Source organism: Pelodiscus sinensis, chromosome 18, assembly GCF_049634645.1.
Source record: "Pelodiscus sinensis isolate JC-2024 chromosome 18, ASM4963464v1, whole genome shotgun sequence".
NCBI classification, from domain to species: domain Eukaryota; kingdom Metazoa; phylum Chordata; order Testudines; family Trionychidae; genus Pelodiscus; species Pelodiscus sinensis.
The window spans coordinates 5,490,828-5,510,001 of NC_134728.1; the positions used below are offsets into that span (position 1 = coordinate 5,490,828).

A 19,174-nucleotide genomic window follows, 5' to 3' on the forward strand; every position below is an offset into this window, starting at 1 on the left:
ACTGGCTCTTGCGTTGGGCTTCATTCCAACGAGAAGCCAGCATGCTTTGTTTTCATTATACGCTACGCCGGCGGAGCAACAGCAGAGGAGAGCCACGCCATAGAGTTCATTACGTCGCATGCGCCCGCTGCACTTTCCAGCTCTCTTCCCTTCCTTCTCCTTTTGAATGTGGTGCACCGATGCCAGGATCCTATCCACACGCACTCTGTTTCGTTATTAGAGCCACTTCATTTTGCTACACTACAGAAGTGCATCACACGATGCCCAGCAGGACTTTGTGGAGATGAAAATGCTCCGTCGGGGACATTCTGTGCAGAAGGTCATTCTTCCATATTAGGCAAATCTGGTTTGAGTTTTCTTGTTCTCTCTCCAAACCAGACATGGGACGAGAGACCCCCCAAGACAATATCCTACCTTCTCCCTCCTCCCCTATGCTACCCCTTTAAAATCACACTGGAATCCCAATTGTCTGCACCCGGGAGTGGCGGGTATCATAAGCAAGGGAAGACATTGCCTTCCCAAACTGCCAGGCATGGCCCCACCCATAGGCGTACTGGGAGCAGTGTTGTTGCTCCACAGCACCCGCCCTCCCCATGCTCCGGAACCAGGGAGGTTGGGGCCACGCATTGAGCGCCCTTCCCAGTGCTGTGGGGCTGAGCAGGCTGGGGCCATGCATCCTCCTCCTTTCCCGTGATGCTGGGGGCGGAGCCTGGGTAGAAGGAGCGGGGTTGCCTCCCCAACCCTAGCTTCACCCACTGCCCATGTCTGCACCACTTTGACAGCACTAAATACGTGTGCGTAGGCAGCCGCAAGGCATTGTATCCAAAGCACAGTTGTGCCGTGCCTGTGGCAGAGGAGAGACTGGCAACTCAGTGGTAAGGGAAGTCCAGAAAGCAGGAGTTCCCCTGCTCAGGAATCCACTGGAACTCATCATAAACACTTACACCCATGTTCGAAAACAACGTATTTGGTTCTTGCTCTGATTGTTTCCATGCGGACAGATCCCTCCCTCTAGATCAGTGGCTCCCAACCTTTTCCAGATGGGGACCCATTTTGACAATTCAGGAAGACTTGATGACCCAAGGCAATTCAAAAACGGGAGGAGGAGGGAGGGCAGAGCCACCCAGGGAGATATTTGGCAACCCTTTTGAAATGTAATGGCGACCCATAGGTTGGGAAACCCTGCTCTAGATCCCTTACTAGATCTAGATCCAAGCTGAAGTCTGTTGGGATCTTGCTTCTGGTTACTTCTTGATACAGGTTGAACCTAACCCATAAGAGCGGCAACACCGGGTCAGACCAAAGGTCCCTCTAGCCCAATATCCTGTCTGCCGACAGCATTCAATGAACAGAACAGGGAATCAAGTGACCCCTCTCAGTCACCCATTCCCAGCTTTTGGCAAACATCTCTAGTGACACAGCCTCAAGACATGATGGGTGCTGAACCAGAGAATGTGCCGAATCCCGGGAGGTCAATATGATCATGAGTGGATCTCTTTATTTTGCCAAGGTGAATAAACGGAACAATTTTTGCAGTGCTGCTTAATAATATATGGATGTACTGTTCCAGCCTACATGAGCCTATGCCAAGCTGACTCATAGACTTTAAGGTCAGAAGGGACCATTATGATCATCTAGTCTGACCCCCTGTACAGTGCAGGCCACAGAATCTCACCCACCCCTCTTAGAATAATCCTCTCACCTATGTCTCAGATATTGAAGCCTTCAAATACTTTGAAGGCCCCAACATGCAGAGAATCCTCCAGCTGTGATCTGTGCCTCATGCTACAGAGGAAGGCGAAAAACCTCCAGGGTCTCTGCCAATCTACCCTGGAGGAAAATTCCTTCCCGACCCCAAATATGGCGATCAGCTAAACCCTGAGCATGTGGTCAAGACTCACCAGCCAGACACCCAGAAAGTTCTCTTGTCAGCTCTCTGCATAACAAAGTATTATTGTTGCTGCACAGTTTTACTGTATTGGCCCAAGGATATAAGTAGAGAAAGCATAAAAAACATTACCAGCCCTTTCATGGTTTGCTGGGCTCCGAGAAAACAGTTAGGGTTAATGTAGAGAGAAATAACGGCACAGAACACCGAGAGCCAGGACTGTGGCTGTAAACAAACTTTATGGGACAGTGGAAAATGTGGCCACACTTACAACGAGTAGACTTCTGGCTAATTAAGACCATGCCAGACTTCAGATGTTGCCAGACCAGAGAGTGCCAGATTAGAGAGTTTCAACCTGTATATCTGAATTGGAGCAGGGCATAGTCCTGCCTATAGAAAAAGTTTCTCACATCATCCATCTCTTGGACCATCTTTAGGATGAGGCATAGAACTGATGCCCTGAACATTTTGGAAGGGGCACTGATTTTATCGGGGACTGCAGGCAATGTTCCCTCTAATTTTTTCCACCCTTGTGCGAAATAAATTGTGTTATGTGCACCCAGGCATGTGCAGGTGTGCACCAAACGTAGAAACACATACTGCTGGCTGTGGGCACTGGGAGCGCTCTGCTAATCAGCTGAAGTTGCGTGGTGCTCTCTGTTCAACAGATGCCATCTTCCACCCCAGAGGTGGCTGCATGGCAGCCTTTCACTCCTTCGCGGTTTGTTGTGATGCTTAATTAATTAATGCTGAGCACTTCTGAAGTCCTAAACATTATTTATTCATGTTGTTATTCCCTATTGAGCATAATGTTTGATGTCCACGATCTAGAGGTTAGCCGGCTGCCTCCTTCCATCTGTGTAAAATTTCTCTGAGTGTAGGAAGAGGAGAGCTGTCAATGCTCCAAGGAAAAGGCTACACAGAAGAAGTTATTTACCGTGCTCAACAACAACCTTATTGAACATGCAGACCTGAGAAGAACACAACATGCCCTGTACTCCCATGCCAATAGATGGTGATTTTTATAGACACTAACGCTCTGCAAAAGTGCAGGTGCCACATTCATGGTCTAGAAATCTCAGAATAGAATAGAATTCAGTCAAGGCTGCACAGAGCAGTCTCCAGAGACTGTGGTTTTGGACAAATAGGCGATCTGTCCCATATCTTAGTGCTCACCCGAGCCCTGCTCGCAGTCTGCCAATAACACCAGCCTTGAGCACCCGCTTTTACCCCAAGCATCTCTGTGCTGCCTCCCACAAGGCCCCTGGTGGGTAAGAAGAAGTTCCCCATGGAAATACAACCACCATCTTATCCCCCTTCGAAACCCTCCTCAGAACTCACCTCTATTGCAATGCACGCAGAAAGCTGCTATCTCTCACAGTTGCTGTGACAGGTGAGGCAGTGTAGCCTAGCAGACAGTGCACTGGACCAAGCATTAGGAGACCCAAGTTTTATTTCTGGCTCTGCCATTGGCCTGGTGGATGACCTGAGGAAAGTTGTTTCACCGCTCAGTGCCTCAGTTTCCCCATTTGGTGTAATGGGATTAGGGCTTCCCTCCTGAGAGTTAGGTGGTGTTATTGTGATGGCTACTGATTGTCTTACAGCTGCGCCCAGAGCTATGCTGTGCTAAAACATCCCATTGCATTTGTTACCCATCTTCCTCTGTACTTTTTAGTCTTGTCTACCTGATATGTCTAACCTTGAAGCATGTAAGTGATTAAGAATACAGAGTGTCATTTTGCTGCATGTTTGTACAGCCTCTAGCTCGGTAGGGTACTGACCTTCTAGATGCTACACCGATATAAATGTTAAACAATAAAAATGCCTGTGCAGATTCCAGTGATCTATTAACATTTTGCTACATGTACTTTTTAAGTTGTATTAGTTAACATTTAGGGAAAGGGTTGCACGGCACCTCAAATTTTTGTTTCAGACATGAGGCCAGGTATATCTACTGCGGTAAGGGAAGGGTCACATGACTCAGAGAGAGGGTGACATGCCAAAAATGTGGAGGCTACATTTAGATAAAGATTTGGGTGTGATTCGGAACCACATCCAAAACCTGCTGAGGCGCTCTTTGCAGCTGTGCAAAGTCATGGGCTGGAGGGATGGGGCGGGAGTGTCAGACACTCATTGATCAGTGGCATTAGGCAGTGAGATTCCAAAAGTTAAAGCTTTATAACCATTAAAACACAAGTTGCCAACGTCACATGTGGAAACACACAAAGTAAATATCTTGAAAGCAAACTCCAAGTGCTCCAGCAGCATTTTTCTTACTTTTCCTGTCTGTGAATTTCACTGATCATCAATAGGAAATATTTTTGTCATTGGGGGTGTGTGTGATAAAATCGACATTTCCCAGTAAAAATCCAATTCTCCTGAGCTGAGGTATCCAGGTCAGGCAACGTTGCCACTGTAGTGACCCTAGAATGTATGTCATTTTTCTGGAGTTTAATAAATTACAAGCAATTCAGCTAAAGATTGATCTGAGTTTGGGGGGAAAGTATGGGCTAGTTCTGATGTTCCCTAGTCGCCATGCCTGTTAATAGAGCATGAGTGTTGTGTGTGTGCTGGGAAAATGTCTTTGTACCTTAGTTCAGTGGTAACAGCAGTAGGTGGGGTTTTGAAGACCTCCGGGTAACTTTTCCCCTATGGAGAAGACCAACACTAGCCCTCTTAAGTCTCATTAAAACGCCTTACAATGGGATTGAATGATACTTCCAGAATGCATAGACCTGGAGCAGGGCCTGTGAAGTGAAGAGAATTTCACCCACTATGATTTTACTCCTTTCTGAAGTTCATCTGCTCATGTTGAAGTTCATTTGGCCCCTCCAGGCTGTAGCTATTTTCCATCATGCATACAGCTGGGCAGAGGAGTCAGTAGGGTTTTGGATACAGATTTAGGGCCTCCTGTCACCCTCCACTCTTGTTACCTAAAATGGTTCCTGAGGTGCTGAGTCCTTTGCAGGCCTGGGCCCCTTTGAACAAAAGAAAAAGCTGCATCGCGTCAAGCCAGGCTCATATGAGTCATCTCTGCTCATGGGAGCAGCTTGCAATAACATAGCGGGAAATCATTGCTCACACGAGTAAAACTTTGCAGGGTCGGGCTTCAAAACTGTGTCCTTAGAAAGTCCTTTCCCATCTTCCCAGGATGGAAATGTGCAAATTGCTTTATACTCAAAGAGGCAAATCATCCACTGTTGCAAGTCCAAAGAAGTCACGGGAACAATAGCATTTCCCACCAGCGGTGCTCAGCGGCTACAAAGCAATGTTTCAAAAACAAAGCCAGCTGTTTACTTGGTGGGACACGATATCACTTCCCCTCTCCCACCGGGTAACACCTCTCTCAGAAGTCCCATTGACTTCAGTGGGATCACTCGTGGTTTAAAATACTATCCAATAATCATCGGGGTATCAAAAACTAACCATATACAGGCAGTCCCCGGGTTACATGGATCCGACTTACATCGGATCCCTACTTACAAATGGGGTGAGGAAACCCCGCACTAGCTGCTTCCCCCCAGCAGACCAGGGAGACGCGAAGCTAGCGCCCCCCCCAAGCAGACCAGGTAGCGGCTTTTCTCAGCAGACACCTCAGCTTGAGAATAAAGGACTGAGGGAAGTGAGGTGTGGGAGAATAAAACTGAGCTCTGGAGAAATGTTTGGCTAGAGTTTCCCCTACAATATGTACCAGTTCCAACTTACATACAAATTCAACTTAAGAACAAACCTACAGTCCCTATCTTGTACGTAACCCGGGGACTGCCTGTAGAGTGAAATTCTGAACCCATCAAAAGCAACGGTCAAATTCCCACTGACTTCAGTAAAGGCCCCTATATTTTCAGCGGTTTGGTCCATAAAGCAAGCAAAACATTACGTTCCTATTGTGTGAAGTCTTTATATTACAGGGAAAATAAAAATCAGGGCTCTTCCCCTTAGAGCCACCCAGCAAAGCTTAGTTTGGCCTTAATTTTAAAAGCAATACGACCAGTATCTTTCTCCAAAAGACAATCCAGCTTCCCAGTCCTGGGGCTATATATTGGGTAACTGTTTCTAATACATTCTATGCGACTGAGGGTTTTTTTTAAATGCTAATTTTGTCACTGTTTGATTCCAGATGAGTTTAGAAAATGATGATAAGAGAGCACGCACACGATCAAAGTCTATCCGAGGTGAGCCGTTTATTCTCCTCCTGTGTGGAATTACATTCATTGGTTAAATCTGGGGTTAATGGGCTCTGGTTTTTCCAAGCGGGCCTCTCATTTCAAATCCAGCATCCCAGTCTTTCAAGTTTTTAACCACGGCTTCACCACAACCCAGGAGGTCTGGTCACCAAAACAGCTCCAGCAACACTTACAGCCCCGCATAGTGTCTAACCTTCTTCCCCCACCCCCCTCAAAAATCTGTTCCATGCTTGGTTCCATAGGAATCGTGATAACCTCAGCTCAGTTCCAGAGGCTTTCATCATGAATGCTTTGCTAGAGGCTTTGAAGTTGAACATCTGAGAGTGCCTGGCAGAAGCTGTACATGCCTCAGAAGCAAACAAGCGATCTCATGGCAGGGACTTGAGGACAAATGATTTGTTAATTCAAAGCCTGATTGTTATTTATTTCCCAGCTTTCCAAAAGAATGTATATTTCATCCTCTCGATGCCTTCCCCCAACCCCACAAAGGTGCTGTAATCTATATTTCAGGGTGTAAACTCATATCCAGATCTCTGATAGCCTAGATGATGATTTACAGTGACAGATTCACCTCTGAATGTATTTGTTCTCTTTTCTGTGTCTGTGGATTTGATGCATTTCAAAGGTCACTGAAAGGGAAGGCCTAATAGCACTGGCTTAAATGCAAGGTAATGTGTGAAAGTAACGTATTAATGTCAGCCATGTAGCCAGGCCATTGTACCTCACTGCTACTGACCCTACATCATTCTCCTCCTAGGCATCTGCATCACTCGGGAACCAGATACAGCCATTTGTGCTGTTTTGTGCCACCTTATGTGGTAGATCTTGTGATCTATGTAGTGCTCATTAAGGGCTATAATGAGATCAGCCTGATTCTGCTTGTTTTCTTACCTTAAACCTGCCTTGAACACACTGAAACCTGTCTCCTGCTATGCAAAGATAATTTCTTGGCTACACCATGCTACTCACGGTTGCCGCTAGTTTGCTGGAGTTTGTGAGTCACTCCATTGAGATTTGGATCCCCCAGAAACACAATTAGCTCAAACAAATTGGGCAGCTGTGTTATGCCTTTTTAGCCTGTGCCATATAGCAAGCTTCTTTTTATTTTCTTTTTTTTCGTGTTTTTTGTTGATGTTTTTCCTGCCTGTTTTGATTCCTGATTGGACATGAGGTTTTCCGTAAAGATGACGTGCTGTCATCTGTACTATTCAGAAATGAAGACACGCCCCTATGAATCTGGGGCCTGCGCTGTTGTTACGAAAGGGATTACAATGAGAAACTAAAAGAAGGCCAACGTAGAAAACCGTTTGAAATGCAGATGAACTGCCAAAAACCTGAAGAGACATGAGACAATTCATTCGGTTCCCTTACATCAGCAGCGCCCAACCTTTTCCAGATGGGGACCCATTTTGACAATTCAGGAAGACTTGGTGACCCAAGACAATTCAAAAACGGGGGGAAGAGGGAGGGCAGAGCCACCTGGGGAGACACTTGGCGACCCTTTTGAAATGTAATGGTGACCCATATTTGGGTCCTGACGCATAGCTTGGGAAACTCTGCTTTACATGTAAGTGTCCACATCCTGAAGTGGTTTAAATCCATGTAGCTCCATTGACTTCAATATTGCCATGCTAGTTTACACCAGCTAAGAGTTCGTCTTGGGGTGGGGGAAATGTCTCTGTGTCTGTCTACATGGAGATGTAGGCCCCTCCCCTGGAAACACAACATGCTTAATTGTAACAAGAGTTAAGCATATGTGGACGCATTAGCAGGCTGCAGAGCGTTCATGCTTTTCTGTTCACTCTGTAGCCTGGCCCATTTTATGACCTAGGATGATTTAGCTCAGCAGTGGTGGAGGAATCTGTGCTTTTGCTGACGACTTTGTGTTTGTTTCCCCTCTTGTTTGCTGCCCCTTCACTCAGTGCCCACGGAACTCATCGGACAGGAGGTGAGGTAAGAAAAGTTTCTTCTCAACTCCATCGTGTGGGGAGGGACGGGCATTCTGGCATATCCCTTAGGGCAATAGAAGCATTAGGTGGGACAAATCTATTACTAGGCCCGACCGTAACTCTTACTGCAGCCCCTTCTTCCGCCCCTCCGACTTGGCGAGACCCATTTTATAGTGATAGAGAAGGGTAAGAAAAACGAGCAGGACTTCAGCTGTGTTACCGCTTCCCACACATCTTGGGTACGTCTAAACTACATGCCTCCGTCGACGGAGGCATGTAGATTAGACAGATCGGCAGAGGGAAATGAAGCCGCGATTAAAATAATCGCGGCTTCATTTAAATTTAAATGGCTGCCCCGCTCTGCCGATCAGCTGTTTGTCGGCAAATCGGGGCAGTCTGTGCCTTTCTTGATCGGCACACGTAAACCTGGTGGATCCTTCAGGTTCTAGCAGCTGAAAACAGAAAGGGGGAGTTCTCACTGAACCAGTTTAAGGGGGGGCAATACGGGAGCACTGCTTACCCACACCAGGCTGCCCTCTGCCCTTCCCCATTCCCACTTACTTTAATGGCAGGGAAGCCCCGATGGAATTAAATTGACCCATCCGGTGTTTACCATCCATGATGTCCCATCCTCCCACCCCCATACACATCATGTGCAGTGTACAGAGGGCTGAGGCCAGGAGGCAGCTCTGATAGGGATGAGCAGAAGCCCTCTCTGGGTAGCAGGGAAGCCCCCAGAGGACTAGTAGAGCAGCCCCATGACGGCCACATTGCTAGGCCCCATTCCAGCCCATCACCAGTTCCAGAAGCAGAGGCGGCGAAACAATGCCCTGGGTCTCCTCTCTCAGGGTGGTACCAAGGGCGAGCTCAGCCGAAGAGCCAGCTCTCACAGGGAATGGCAGCCTTAAATAATGGCATTTGAAGAAGCAGCCTCAGGTATAATGCAAATGCCATGCCCACCTATTAGCCAGGATGGGTAGGGATGGTGTCAGCTCAGACAGAAGCTGGGAATGGGCGACGGGGGATGGATCACTGGGTGATTCCCTGTTCTATTCATTCCCGCTGGGGCACCTGGCATTGGCCACTGTTCGGAGACAGACTATTAGGCTAGATGGACCTTTGGTCTGACCCAGTATGGCCGTTCTTATGTCCCTTTCTGCCTCTTGTGTCCTTCCCCTGCTCCCATTCCTGGATCATTCTCTGGTTCCCTCCTGGTCTCATCACTCCTGTCCTCCCCATCCATGTCCCTGGTCTTTCTCTCTCCTTCTGCCCTCTCCCCCACCCCACAGACTGGATTTTAAAATTATTGAGCCCAACAGCTACCAGATAAGATGTTCCATTGGTACAGACCTGATGCCACACCCCCAGGCAGCCTGGCTGCCCCCTAGCCAGATGACTGAGATGTTCAGGGCATGGTCTTGGTCATTTGGCCGTAGCTTCCACGCTAGCACCTGCAAGAGACCAACCTGGAGCAAACCTCTGCAGTCTTACAAAGCTTTTTATTATAACTCCCAGGCGCCTGCATCTCTCAGATCTCTGCAAAGCTGACACAAGTCCTTTTACAAGAGGAGGATTCCCTAACCTGGCCACGTGCTTGTGGCAGGGGCTGCGTTTCCATGTGCCCTCTCTTAGAGAGCTTTCCATGTCAAAAGAGTAATTGGACCTTAACTGTCACCGTTTCCTAGTGTTTCTGCTCCTCCACTCTGCTATGACTCCTGGGAGACCAGCCGGGGGAACGCTGGGCATTCCGCTTCCCTAACTTTTATTGCTGAGCACTTGAGCGGAGGTGGTAATTGAAGCAGGTGACATATTTCAGGGGCAGCCCAGAGAGCGCCGCACCGCCATCTCTGCAGCTGTCCCCTAATTGCCTGATTAACTGGGCGATTAATCGACTAATTGGGAGCGAGGCAGCGTCTGCATGACAATAAGGAGGCTTTTGTGAAAGTATTAATGCTTTTGAGAAGGAGCGCAGGAGAGAGAAATGGGTGAATGCTGCAAAGAAGGGGAGCCATTAACAAACCACAGAGCCCAGTGCCACTCACGACTGTAAGAAATTTCCCTCTCAAGGTCTTAGGCCCAGATAAAATGACTCGGCATTCCCGAAAGCACTGAGCACCCCTGCTCTGGCTCTTGGACATCTCTGAAGTTGTCGAAAGCTAAGCACCAAAAACAGAGATATCAGAAATCACCAGTCACTTCAGATGCGTTTGGCTCAGAGCCTTTGGGTGATTTTTTTTTTTTTAACCACGGGCTGTAATTCACTGCCTTAAGAGGGACTCAGCCTTAATGGATTCAGCAGAGTTTAGAAATGCCCGTAACGTCTTCGTGAGAGCGGCTCTTGTTGCGCACTAAATTCGCCTTTTCTTGTCCCAGGCAGGTCATTGCTAGCCTAAACACTGCTCCCCGTCTCTGGGTGCAGTCACTTTGTCTGGGGCTGGTCAGAGCAGAGCGATCGCAGTCACGACTGAAGGCAATTAAAATTAAATAGACCTTCAGCTCATCAGTAAAGAGGGTAGGGGGAACGCTCGTTCAATTATGCACGTTAGCCTGGAGAGATCTTCTTATGAATGACCTCAAGCATGTCACTTGGAAGAGTCCTCTGAGTTGCCACTTCCCCTCATGGGAAGAACCCCGGGAAAGGCACAGTTTGCATGGAGTGTACGCGCTGTCAAAAGCCAGGGGGCAAAAGAGGACACGGCACGTCCTCCCAGTTGATTGCGTGAGGTAAAGGAAGACCGTGACCTCCTCTCTAAAGCAGGTCACAAGTGAGTTTATTGCACAAGGCAGCCCGGGGGTTTCAGTGTCACAAGGACAGGTAGCAGAACCAGCAGGGTTTGGAGATGAGAAAGCTCTAGGCCTACGCAAGGATCACACTGGGGTTCTGTGTGGCCCACATGAGACATTTTGTTTACTGTTGCCCATGGGCAGGGTTGCCATATTCTGCTGGCTTCCGTCAGCACAGGGTCCCCTCCCACACACTGGTATTACTAAAGCAACATAGCACACACCTCCCTTGACGTGCCCTTGCTGTGAGTGCGCACAACATTGATTGTGAGAGCCGGGCGCACCCTCTGCAACTCACCCAAGCACTGCTATGGTTCCATCGGCACCGCCCGCACAGTCTAGGTCCGCCAGCGCTGTGAGCAACACTGCCCTGGCCCGGGAGACCGTCTTGGCTACGACAATCGGGTGGCCCACTGAGATGAAGAGGGCCATCCATGCGGCCCACTCACTAGCCTAGGTTGCCCCTCACTAGTCTGGGCTCTCACTGGGGTAGTTTAATGCTTCTATTCTCCTAGGCCCTGAATTTTGGTCAGCAAAGCCCTGCACCTCATCAGCTTCCATCTGGACGTTGGCCAGGAGTCAACCATAGTAACTGCAGTTGAGCGCCTGGCTCAGCCGGGCTAGTTCATAGGAACACCCGTGGGTGGGAGAGAGAGCAGGATCCTGAAGATTTGCTGCAGTTTCAGCAGCCAGCAGGTGGCAAGGGCCTAGCACAGGGCACACTGCACATGAGCAGCAGGACGCGGGTGTCCCCTGCCGTTTACTCCCTGCCGCGACAGCTGCGAGTTATGAGATCGCTGTGCATCCAGGGGAAAATCCCCTGGAAATTGCATCTCGGGGCCGGAAATGGGTAAGAGAGTTAAGAAACCCGCCAGGCCCGTCCGAAAGTGAGCAGGCCACATCTCGGGTGGCCAGGCTGGGTCTGCAGCCAAGGGCAGTACCCAAAGCCGCACGTACGTACATCAGGCAAACTGTCCAAGGCTGCTTTTCAGCATCTGGACCCCCCACTAATTCCTGGAGACTGGGCTCTTTGCGGTGGGTTACCAATTCAGAGGAGCTTTGCGACACAGCATATACCACTTCCGTCTGTGTTAAGGGCTGTAAAGGTCATGAGTAGTGCGTAGGGCTTCTCGAGGCCTTTGCTCTGAGATTGGCTGGTCCGCTGAGAAGTAGCCAGGGCAGGAGAGCAACCGAGTTTTGCCCCACATGCTCTGGCTCCTAGCATCAAAGGCAGGCTTCCCACATCCACTGCTCAACCTGGCCTTCTCAGTAGGCCCCCCCATCCTCAGCATCCTCAACCAATGCTCGTCCGACAAGCCATACAAAGAAATAAAAAAAGCCATGATTTATTTTCTGCCCTAGTAAAACAATCCAACCAACCAACCAACCAATGCTAAACCGGGGCTGTGGGAGGCAGGGTACAGTCGTTGTCTGTTGTTTAAAGGCTTGCTTTTACACATGCAAATCTTTAATTAAACATACTCATAAAACTATAATGAACCGTTCATTTAATTAAATGGGGTGAGTCATTTCATTAATTTTTAGCAAACTGCAAAGCTGCCATCCTGCCCTCCTTGCTTGGAATTCAAAGGGATGAAATGAACTGTTTAAAGGAAATTATCTTCCCGTTTGCGGGTTTTGTTCCTTCTGCTCAGATTCTTTTTAACTCTCTATAGTTTACATGCTTTAATTAAAATGCATTCTCCAAGTCATCACCATTCTTGTTGGTTGGTTGTTTCCCCTTCAAGCTGCCCTACCCCGGGATGTAATGGCTCAGGACACATCCGTGGGAAGTATGCAAGACACAGAAGGTAAGATTTGGTCTGGAGGATTTCCAGTCTGAGGATCCTGAATGCCAGTGGTAGACAGATGTAAGACTCAAGACAGACTGATCTATTAGCACCCGATCCAGTTCCACTGACTGCAAGGGGAGTTGAATCAGGTCCTAAATAAGTTTCCCTAACATCATGACTGATGCAGAAAGGAGGAGGCTGTGGTCTGCTTAGCAGGGAGATATGGGGGGAGGGGGAGGGAAATAACATTTTGCTGGCTGCCTGGAGTCCATTTTTTTTTTTTTGCTAACAGATTTTTCATCCATTCATTACTGTACAGATCTGGACTCTTGGTGCCCATGAGTTAAATATGCCACAATGGCTGGGCATCTAGTTTTACAGCTACCAGCAACCAACAGTGCCCAGGTTGGAAACAACCAGCGTGGAAAAAGTGAATAAAGAAGAGTTATTTACTCCTTCCCATAACACAAGAACTACAAGTCACCACATGAAATGAATAGGTAGCATGTTTAAAATAAACAAAAGGGAGTACTTTTTCAGTCAACCTGCGGAACTCCTTGCCAGAGGATGTTGTGAAGGCCAAGACTATAACAGGGTTAAAAAAGAGCTAGCTAAATCCACGGAGGTTAGGTCCATCAATGGCTATTAGTCAGAATAAGTAGGAATGATGCTCATAGCCTTTGTATGTAAGAAGCTGAGAATGGGTGACGGGCCGGATCACTTAATGATTTCCTGTTCTGTTCGCTCCCTCTGGGGCGTCTGGCATTGGCCACTGTTGGAAGACAGGATACTGGGCTAGAAGGACCTTTGGTCTGACCCAGTGTGGTCGTTCTTATGCTCTTAAATATAAGATGCCATCAGACTAAATGTTTTTACCCAGTCAGGCAAACTCCCAATGACCACTGAGCAAAGAAGTAGGTGCTGGCTTATTAATAGGTGAGCTTCTTTAGAGAAGAGTGAAAAAGAATGACCTCAGTCAACAGCACTATGAGACTGTAACCCAGCTGCAGGTACAGCCCTCTCTATGCATTCCCCAAAGTTAGCCCATTTCTCTTCAGTCCTTAAAGGACTTTTAAAAACCCCTTGCTTCAATTAATAAAACAGCCATTTGTGAGGGTCTCTCTCAGACGTACCTCCCTCATCTTGCAATAAGTCGTCTTTTCCTCTAGTTTACAAAGCTGCCCTCTAGCCAAGAAGAGGAAACTTCAGGATGCTGAGGCCGAGCACCTGGTGTCCAAGAGAAAATCCCACCCCCTCAAGCTGGCCCTTGACGAAGGCTACAACGTCGACAGCGATGGGAGCGAGGAGACGGAGGTGAAGGAGGAGTCCGTCAGCGACGAATCGGAGGGGACTTTGGAGGAGGAAGAAGCAGAAACGATAGAGCAGGAGGAGACCCACAGCCCTGAGCCAGCAGAAGGTGCTTTATGATTATTGATTACACAGTTTCTTTTACCGATGGACAAAGGGCAGAGAGTGTTAATAATGAAGAGTTATAACACCTCTAAATTACATCTAGGAAGGGTTTTTCCACTGTAATATTCCATGGAAGAATAGCAGAAGAGCCCTGTTTAATCTGAGAAGGGCTGTTCCTGGCTATGGTGGTCACAGTTTGTCTCCAACTTCTTTAAAAATAAGAGTTTTCCCCTCCATGATCATTCCTGGGACAGGAACTATGTCAAGTTCAAAAGGCCTTCTCTGTGTGACTCTATAAGTAGAGCAATTGGAAAGGCAGCCTGGAGTCTTAGAGCCTGATTAAGACATACGTTGGGTATGTCTAGACTACATGCCTCTGCTGACGGAGGCATGTAAATTAGACATACCAACATAGTCAATGAAGTGGGGATTTAAATATCCCCCGCTTCATTAGAATAAAAATGGCCGCCATGTTGTGCCGGCTCAGCTGTTTGTCGACACAAACCGGCAGTCAAGACGGGGATCAGTCGACAAGGAAAGCCTTTCCCAACTGATCCTGTAAACCTTGTTTCACGAGGCATAAGGGATCGGTCGGCAAAGGCTTTCCTCGTCGACCAGTCCCCTGCCCTCATGGCAGGACCCAGCACCATCTAGACCATCCCTGATAGATGTCTATCCAACCTGCTCTTAAATATCTCCAGAGATGGAGATTCCACAACCTCTCTAGGCAACTTATTCCAGTGTTTAACCACCCTGACAGTTAGGAAGTTTTTCCTAATGTCCAACCTAAACTTCCCTTGCTGCAGTTTAAGGCCATCATGTCGTGGCCTATCCTCAGAGGCCAAGGAGAACAATTTTTCTCCTTCCTCTTGTGACACCCTTTTACATACCTGAAAACTGCTATCATGTCCCCCCTCAGGGTATGTCTACACTATCATCCTATTTCGTGGAATGAGGAGTAACGGTAGTTCGAACTAGGAAGCCTAGTTCGAACTACCTAGTTCGTGCCGCGTGTAGCCGCGCGGCACGGGGTTCGAACCAGCCGGGATTTAAAAATGGCGGTGCCTGGCTTATGCAAATGAAGCCCGGGAAATTCAAATCCCGGGCTTCATTTGCAAGTGCGGTATGCCTACATTACCCTCCTATTTCGAAATAGGAGGGTAGTGTAGACATACCCTCAGTCATCTCCTTTCCAAACTAAACAAGCCCAATTCTGAGCTTATAATTTTTTCCCCTCTTTCTCTTTGCAGTAAGAAGCCCAGCAAAATCATCACACTATGGACATAATGCAGCCACCAATACACCTGGCCCTAGCAAGGCTAATTACAGCAGCTATCAAGAAATCATTGCCAATTCTCTCCTAAATCTTGGCCAAATAGCAGAAGAAACCCTTGCAATAGAGGGGCAGCTGCCTGAAAATGAGCTGCAGGTCGCCAAGCCTCCAGTTAATGTTGTGCACCTGGTCCATGAAGGGATAGAAGAAGAGGTGGTTGAGGAGGCATGTGACAAGGAGATTATCATCCAAACCGAGGATGCGGAGGAGGTCATCGAGGTCGCTAGCGAACGGAGCAGTGAATTGTGTCCGGAGCATCAGGATGATATGAGCTGTGAGGAGTCCTGCAAGTTGGAGAAGGGCATTCAGGCAGAAGCAGAAGAAGAGGAGGAAGAAGAAGAGGAAGAGGAGGAGGAGGAGGAGGAAGAAGAAGAGGACGAAGACGAGGAGGATGAGGACGAGGAAGAGGACGAAGAGGAGGAGATGGCACCTGAAGTGATCTGTGAAGAAACTCCTCAGACGTCTCAGGACTCCCACAAAACCCACTGTGAAGGGCGGTTCAGCCCTAAACCTGAATACTCGGTCATCGTGGAAGTCAGGTCAGATGATGACAAAGATGACGATGCTCGCTCCCAGAAATCCGCCGTGACCGACGAGTCCGAAATGTATGACATGATGACCAGAGGGAACCTGGGGCTGCTGGAGCAGGCCATTGCCCTCAAAGCCGAGCAGGTGAAGATCACGAGGGAGCCCAGCCGCCTGCCAGGGGAGCACACAAAGCATTTCCAGGGGGACGAGAAACAAAACAAACCTTTGGACACCATCAGAAAAAACTACTACAGCAAAGGTGGAGTATCTGAACAAGCTTCCATGTATCCTTTTCTTCCCCAACAGCCTTGCGCTATGGAAGTATCTGAGCTTCACTGCTAAGTGTCCCATGGAAACTAGATGGTTGTGGATTTTCAAGCTCAGCTAGAACATTGAGTCATGCCATTCCTATTATTCTCAGGGGAATTGCTTGGCTAGTCCACTAGCTGGCTTTGAAAATCTGAATCTGTACCACTAAGAAAGAAATAGCAAAAAAAAAAAAAAAATGCAGAGTGGATAATCCAGGAGTCTACAGGTTGAACCTCACTGGTTTGGCATGCTCTGGTCCGGCAACATCCATGCTGGATTTTAGTTAGCCCAATGTCCACGTATCATGGGTATGGCCAAGTTTCCCGTGGTCCCATCACGTTTGCTTACAGCCCCCAGACCTGACTCTGTGTTCAGTGCTTGTTGTTTAGCTCTAATTTACTCCTAAATGTCTTCTAAGAGCCCAGTAAGCAGTGGACGTGTTGGCAATGCTGCTAGATGATATTGACCGCCCATGGTTCAGCAAATTCTCTGATTTAGCATCCGTCAGGTCCTGAGTATGCCGGACTAGAGAAGTTCAACCTGTATTTTTATTCATTTAATTTCATTCCATTTATTAAAATGTTCCCACCCAGTCTTTTGCCTATATAATCTGTCCAGTGACAATTAAGACCAAAATCCACAAGCAAGGGCCCTCCAAAATAAACTCAGACCAAAATCTTTACAGTCAATGCCACCCTTCTACTCATTCCTCCCAGTCTAGAAAAAGTCTGAGACACCAGATACTATGGACCTTCGAGCCTGATATTAATGTTGTTTGGGTACTGAGTAATAGATAAGTAGAGGCCTTCTCCCTGGGGCCATGATGTACATGATGAATAAACACATGGAGAAAGTTCCATCAATATCCTCAGTTTCATCAGACTCTCTGATCAGCATCCGTTTACTTTTAAATATATTGTTTAACTAAAACAAAAAAAGAAAAGCAGTAACCCAAAACCATTTGATTCCAAATGCCCCTCTTCTCCTGAGAGTTTGTCATCCTCTTTCCTAGCACAGGGCAGGTTTTTTTTTTTTTAAAGGGTGGGTATATTTGTAAATGTTTCTCCCTTTTTCATTTTTGAAATTAAAAATTGTAACTATTTTTGAAATTGAAACCCAAACAAATGCACCGGTTTGATCCATTTCCATATGAAAATGGACTGAAAACGTTCATAAATAATTTCATTTAACATGTTCCCAATGTAGGAATTCATTGTCTACTTTTCAAATGTCAAAAGTATTAAATTTGGGGGAAAATGTCAACCCCTGCTGCCTAGAACTTGAATTAGACTATCAAGCGGAAAACGAATGCATTTCACACAGTTTTACTCCGTCTTACTGGAGTCTGCTTTCTGCAGGAAGTACTTGCCAGGAAGTGGGCAGGCCTATAGAAACTGAAACCTGGCCTAAAATCAATAACTTGGTTTGGTGTGGCTCTGTCCATGATTGAAGATGAGCCAATGGGATGATCCTGGCATAATTCTTAGATGACCTCACTGGCCTGATATAGCACAGTTAGGGATACGCTTTCAGTCCCGCTAAGCATGGTCTCCCTTTTTGTATCCACCTGCCAAAACTGCACCTAGGATTGCCAGCTGTCCGGTATTGACCCGGACAGTTCAGTATTTTCGCCTCCTGTCCAGTAAAAAAATTCAGGAAATACCAGACACCTAAAATGTCCAGTATTTTCTGATTTTTTTTTCCCCAGCCAGGAGATGAAGATCCTGGGCTATCCAGCTCAATATGGAGGCAGTCTGGCTTACTGGGGAGCTGTCCAACCTCGTGCAGAGAGGCAAAAAGCTTCACCATGCGTTTCTTAAAGGGGCCACACTGGGTTTGTTTGTTTGTTTGTTTGCTTAACAACTCTCGGGGTCTTTTTTTTTTTGGTATTTTTTTCTGAAACCATTTAGCAATCCTAACTGCATCTCTACTTTTAAACCCACAAAAATGTAATTGGGTGTGCAAATCAGATCTTTGCATCCGTAGCTACCTGATTTACACCAACAATCAGTGTGAATATTCAACCTCGGACTCTCACTCGGACAGGGGCAAACATGCCTGGAAATGTTGACAATAAACTTCACAGCAGGGCTGTACAATAGCCCCTTTTCTTTACTCCGGTTACTCATTATTTGTACCCAATTGCTGCCCTTTTCATGGGTCATATTTTTCCCACTTCCCTTCCCCATGTTTCCTAGATCCCTCAAGACCTGAGAAGCGAGAGATCAAATGCCCAACTCCAGGTTGTGATGGCACCGGTCATGTCACAGGGCTCTACCCTCACCACCGCAGTCTGTCTGGTTGCCCACACAAAGACAGGATCCCACCAGAGAGTGAGTATGCCATAGGGACTTCCACACTGCAGAAAAAGGGCAGCCAAAAATGGGGTGCTCAGGCACTGAGCTTACTTGCATCGTGTGGCACTTCTGCATTGCAGCATTGAATGGGAATGGTTGCTTGTCTAGAGCTAGCCACACTAGATGTACTCTACCTAGTCCGTCCCAAGTAGAAGCGAGGACACAGTGGCAAGGGCTTCAGAGCTGGCTGCACAAGCGTGTCCCCGTGCAGGGGGGCAGGCAGATTTGTGCAGCTCACCCTGCAGCAGCTGTAGTTTATTGGGCTAGCTGGAGTACAGCTAATGAGGGTCCATCTGCACAGTTTGCCATTTCCATTCTTAGGTGCACTATAGACCAGCGGTTTTCAAACTACAGGTCGCAACCCAGCACTGGGTGGTGGAATGTCGGGCACTGGGTCTCATTGCTGCAAGGGGATCAGGTGAGCAGTGGGGGTGCTAAGGCAGCGACCTGCCTGTCCTGGCACCGCAGACTGCGCTGTGCCCCAGAAGTGGCCGGCAGCAGGCCCCGCTCATAGGAGGGGGGAGAGCGCACAGGGCTCCATGCACTGAGCACTAACTCCGCACTCCCATTGGCTGGGAACCTGCTGCTGGCTGCTTCTGGGGCACAAAATGATCAGTGGTGCCAGGAAAACAGCCT

The 19,174-nt window shown here is 47.8% G+C and overlaps 1 protein-coding gene across 7 annotated transcripts in view; it reads left to right on the forward strand.

Moving 5' to 3' along the window:
* The window catches only part of MYT1 (myelin transcription factor 1), a 141,233-nt gene that overhangs the window by 64,211 nt on the left and 57,848 nt on the right, over window positions 1-19,174 (forward strand). For all 7 annotated transcript variants that reach the window (XM_075901020.1, XM_075901021.1, XM_075901023.1 and 4 more), the window contains exons 3-8: window positions 6,006-6,060; window positions 7,995-8,025; window positions 12,554-12,616; window positions 13,768-14,015; window positions 15,262-16,131; window positions 18,380-18,514. In XM_075901020.1, coding sequence (XP_075757135.1) covers window positions 6,006-6,060; window positions 7,995-8,025; window positions 12,554-12,616; window positions 13,768-14,015; window positions 15,262-16,131; window positions 18,380-18,514 — 1,402 coding nt within the window. The remainder of the gene's footprint in view (window positions 1-6,005; window positions 6,061-7,994; window positions 8,026-12,553; window positions 12,617-13,767; window positions 14,016-15,261; window positions 16,132-18,379; window positions 18,515-19,174) is intronic.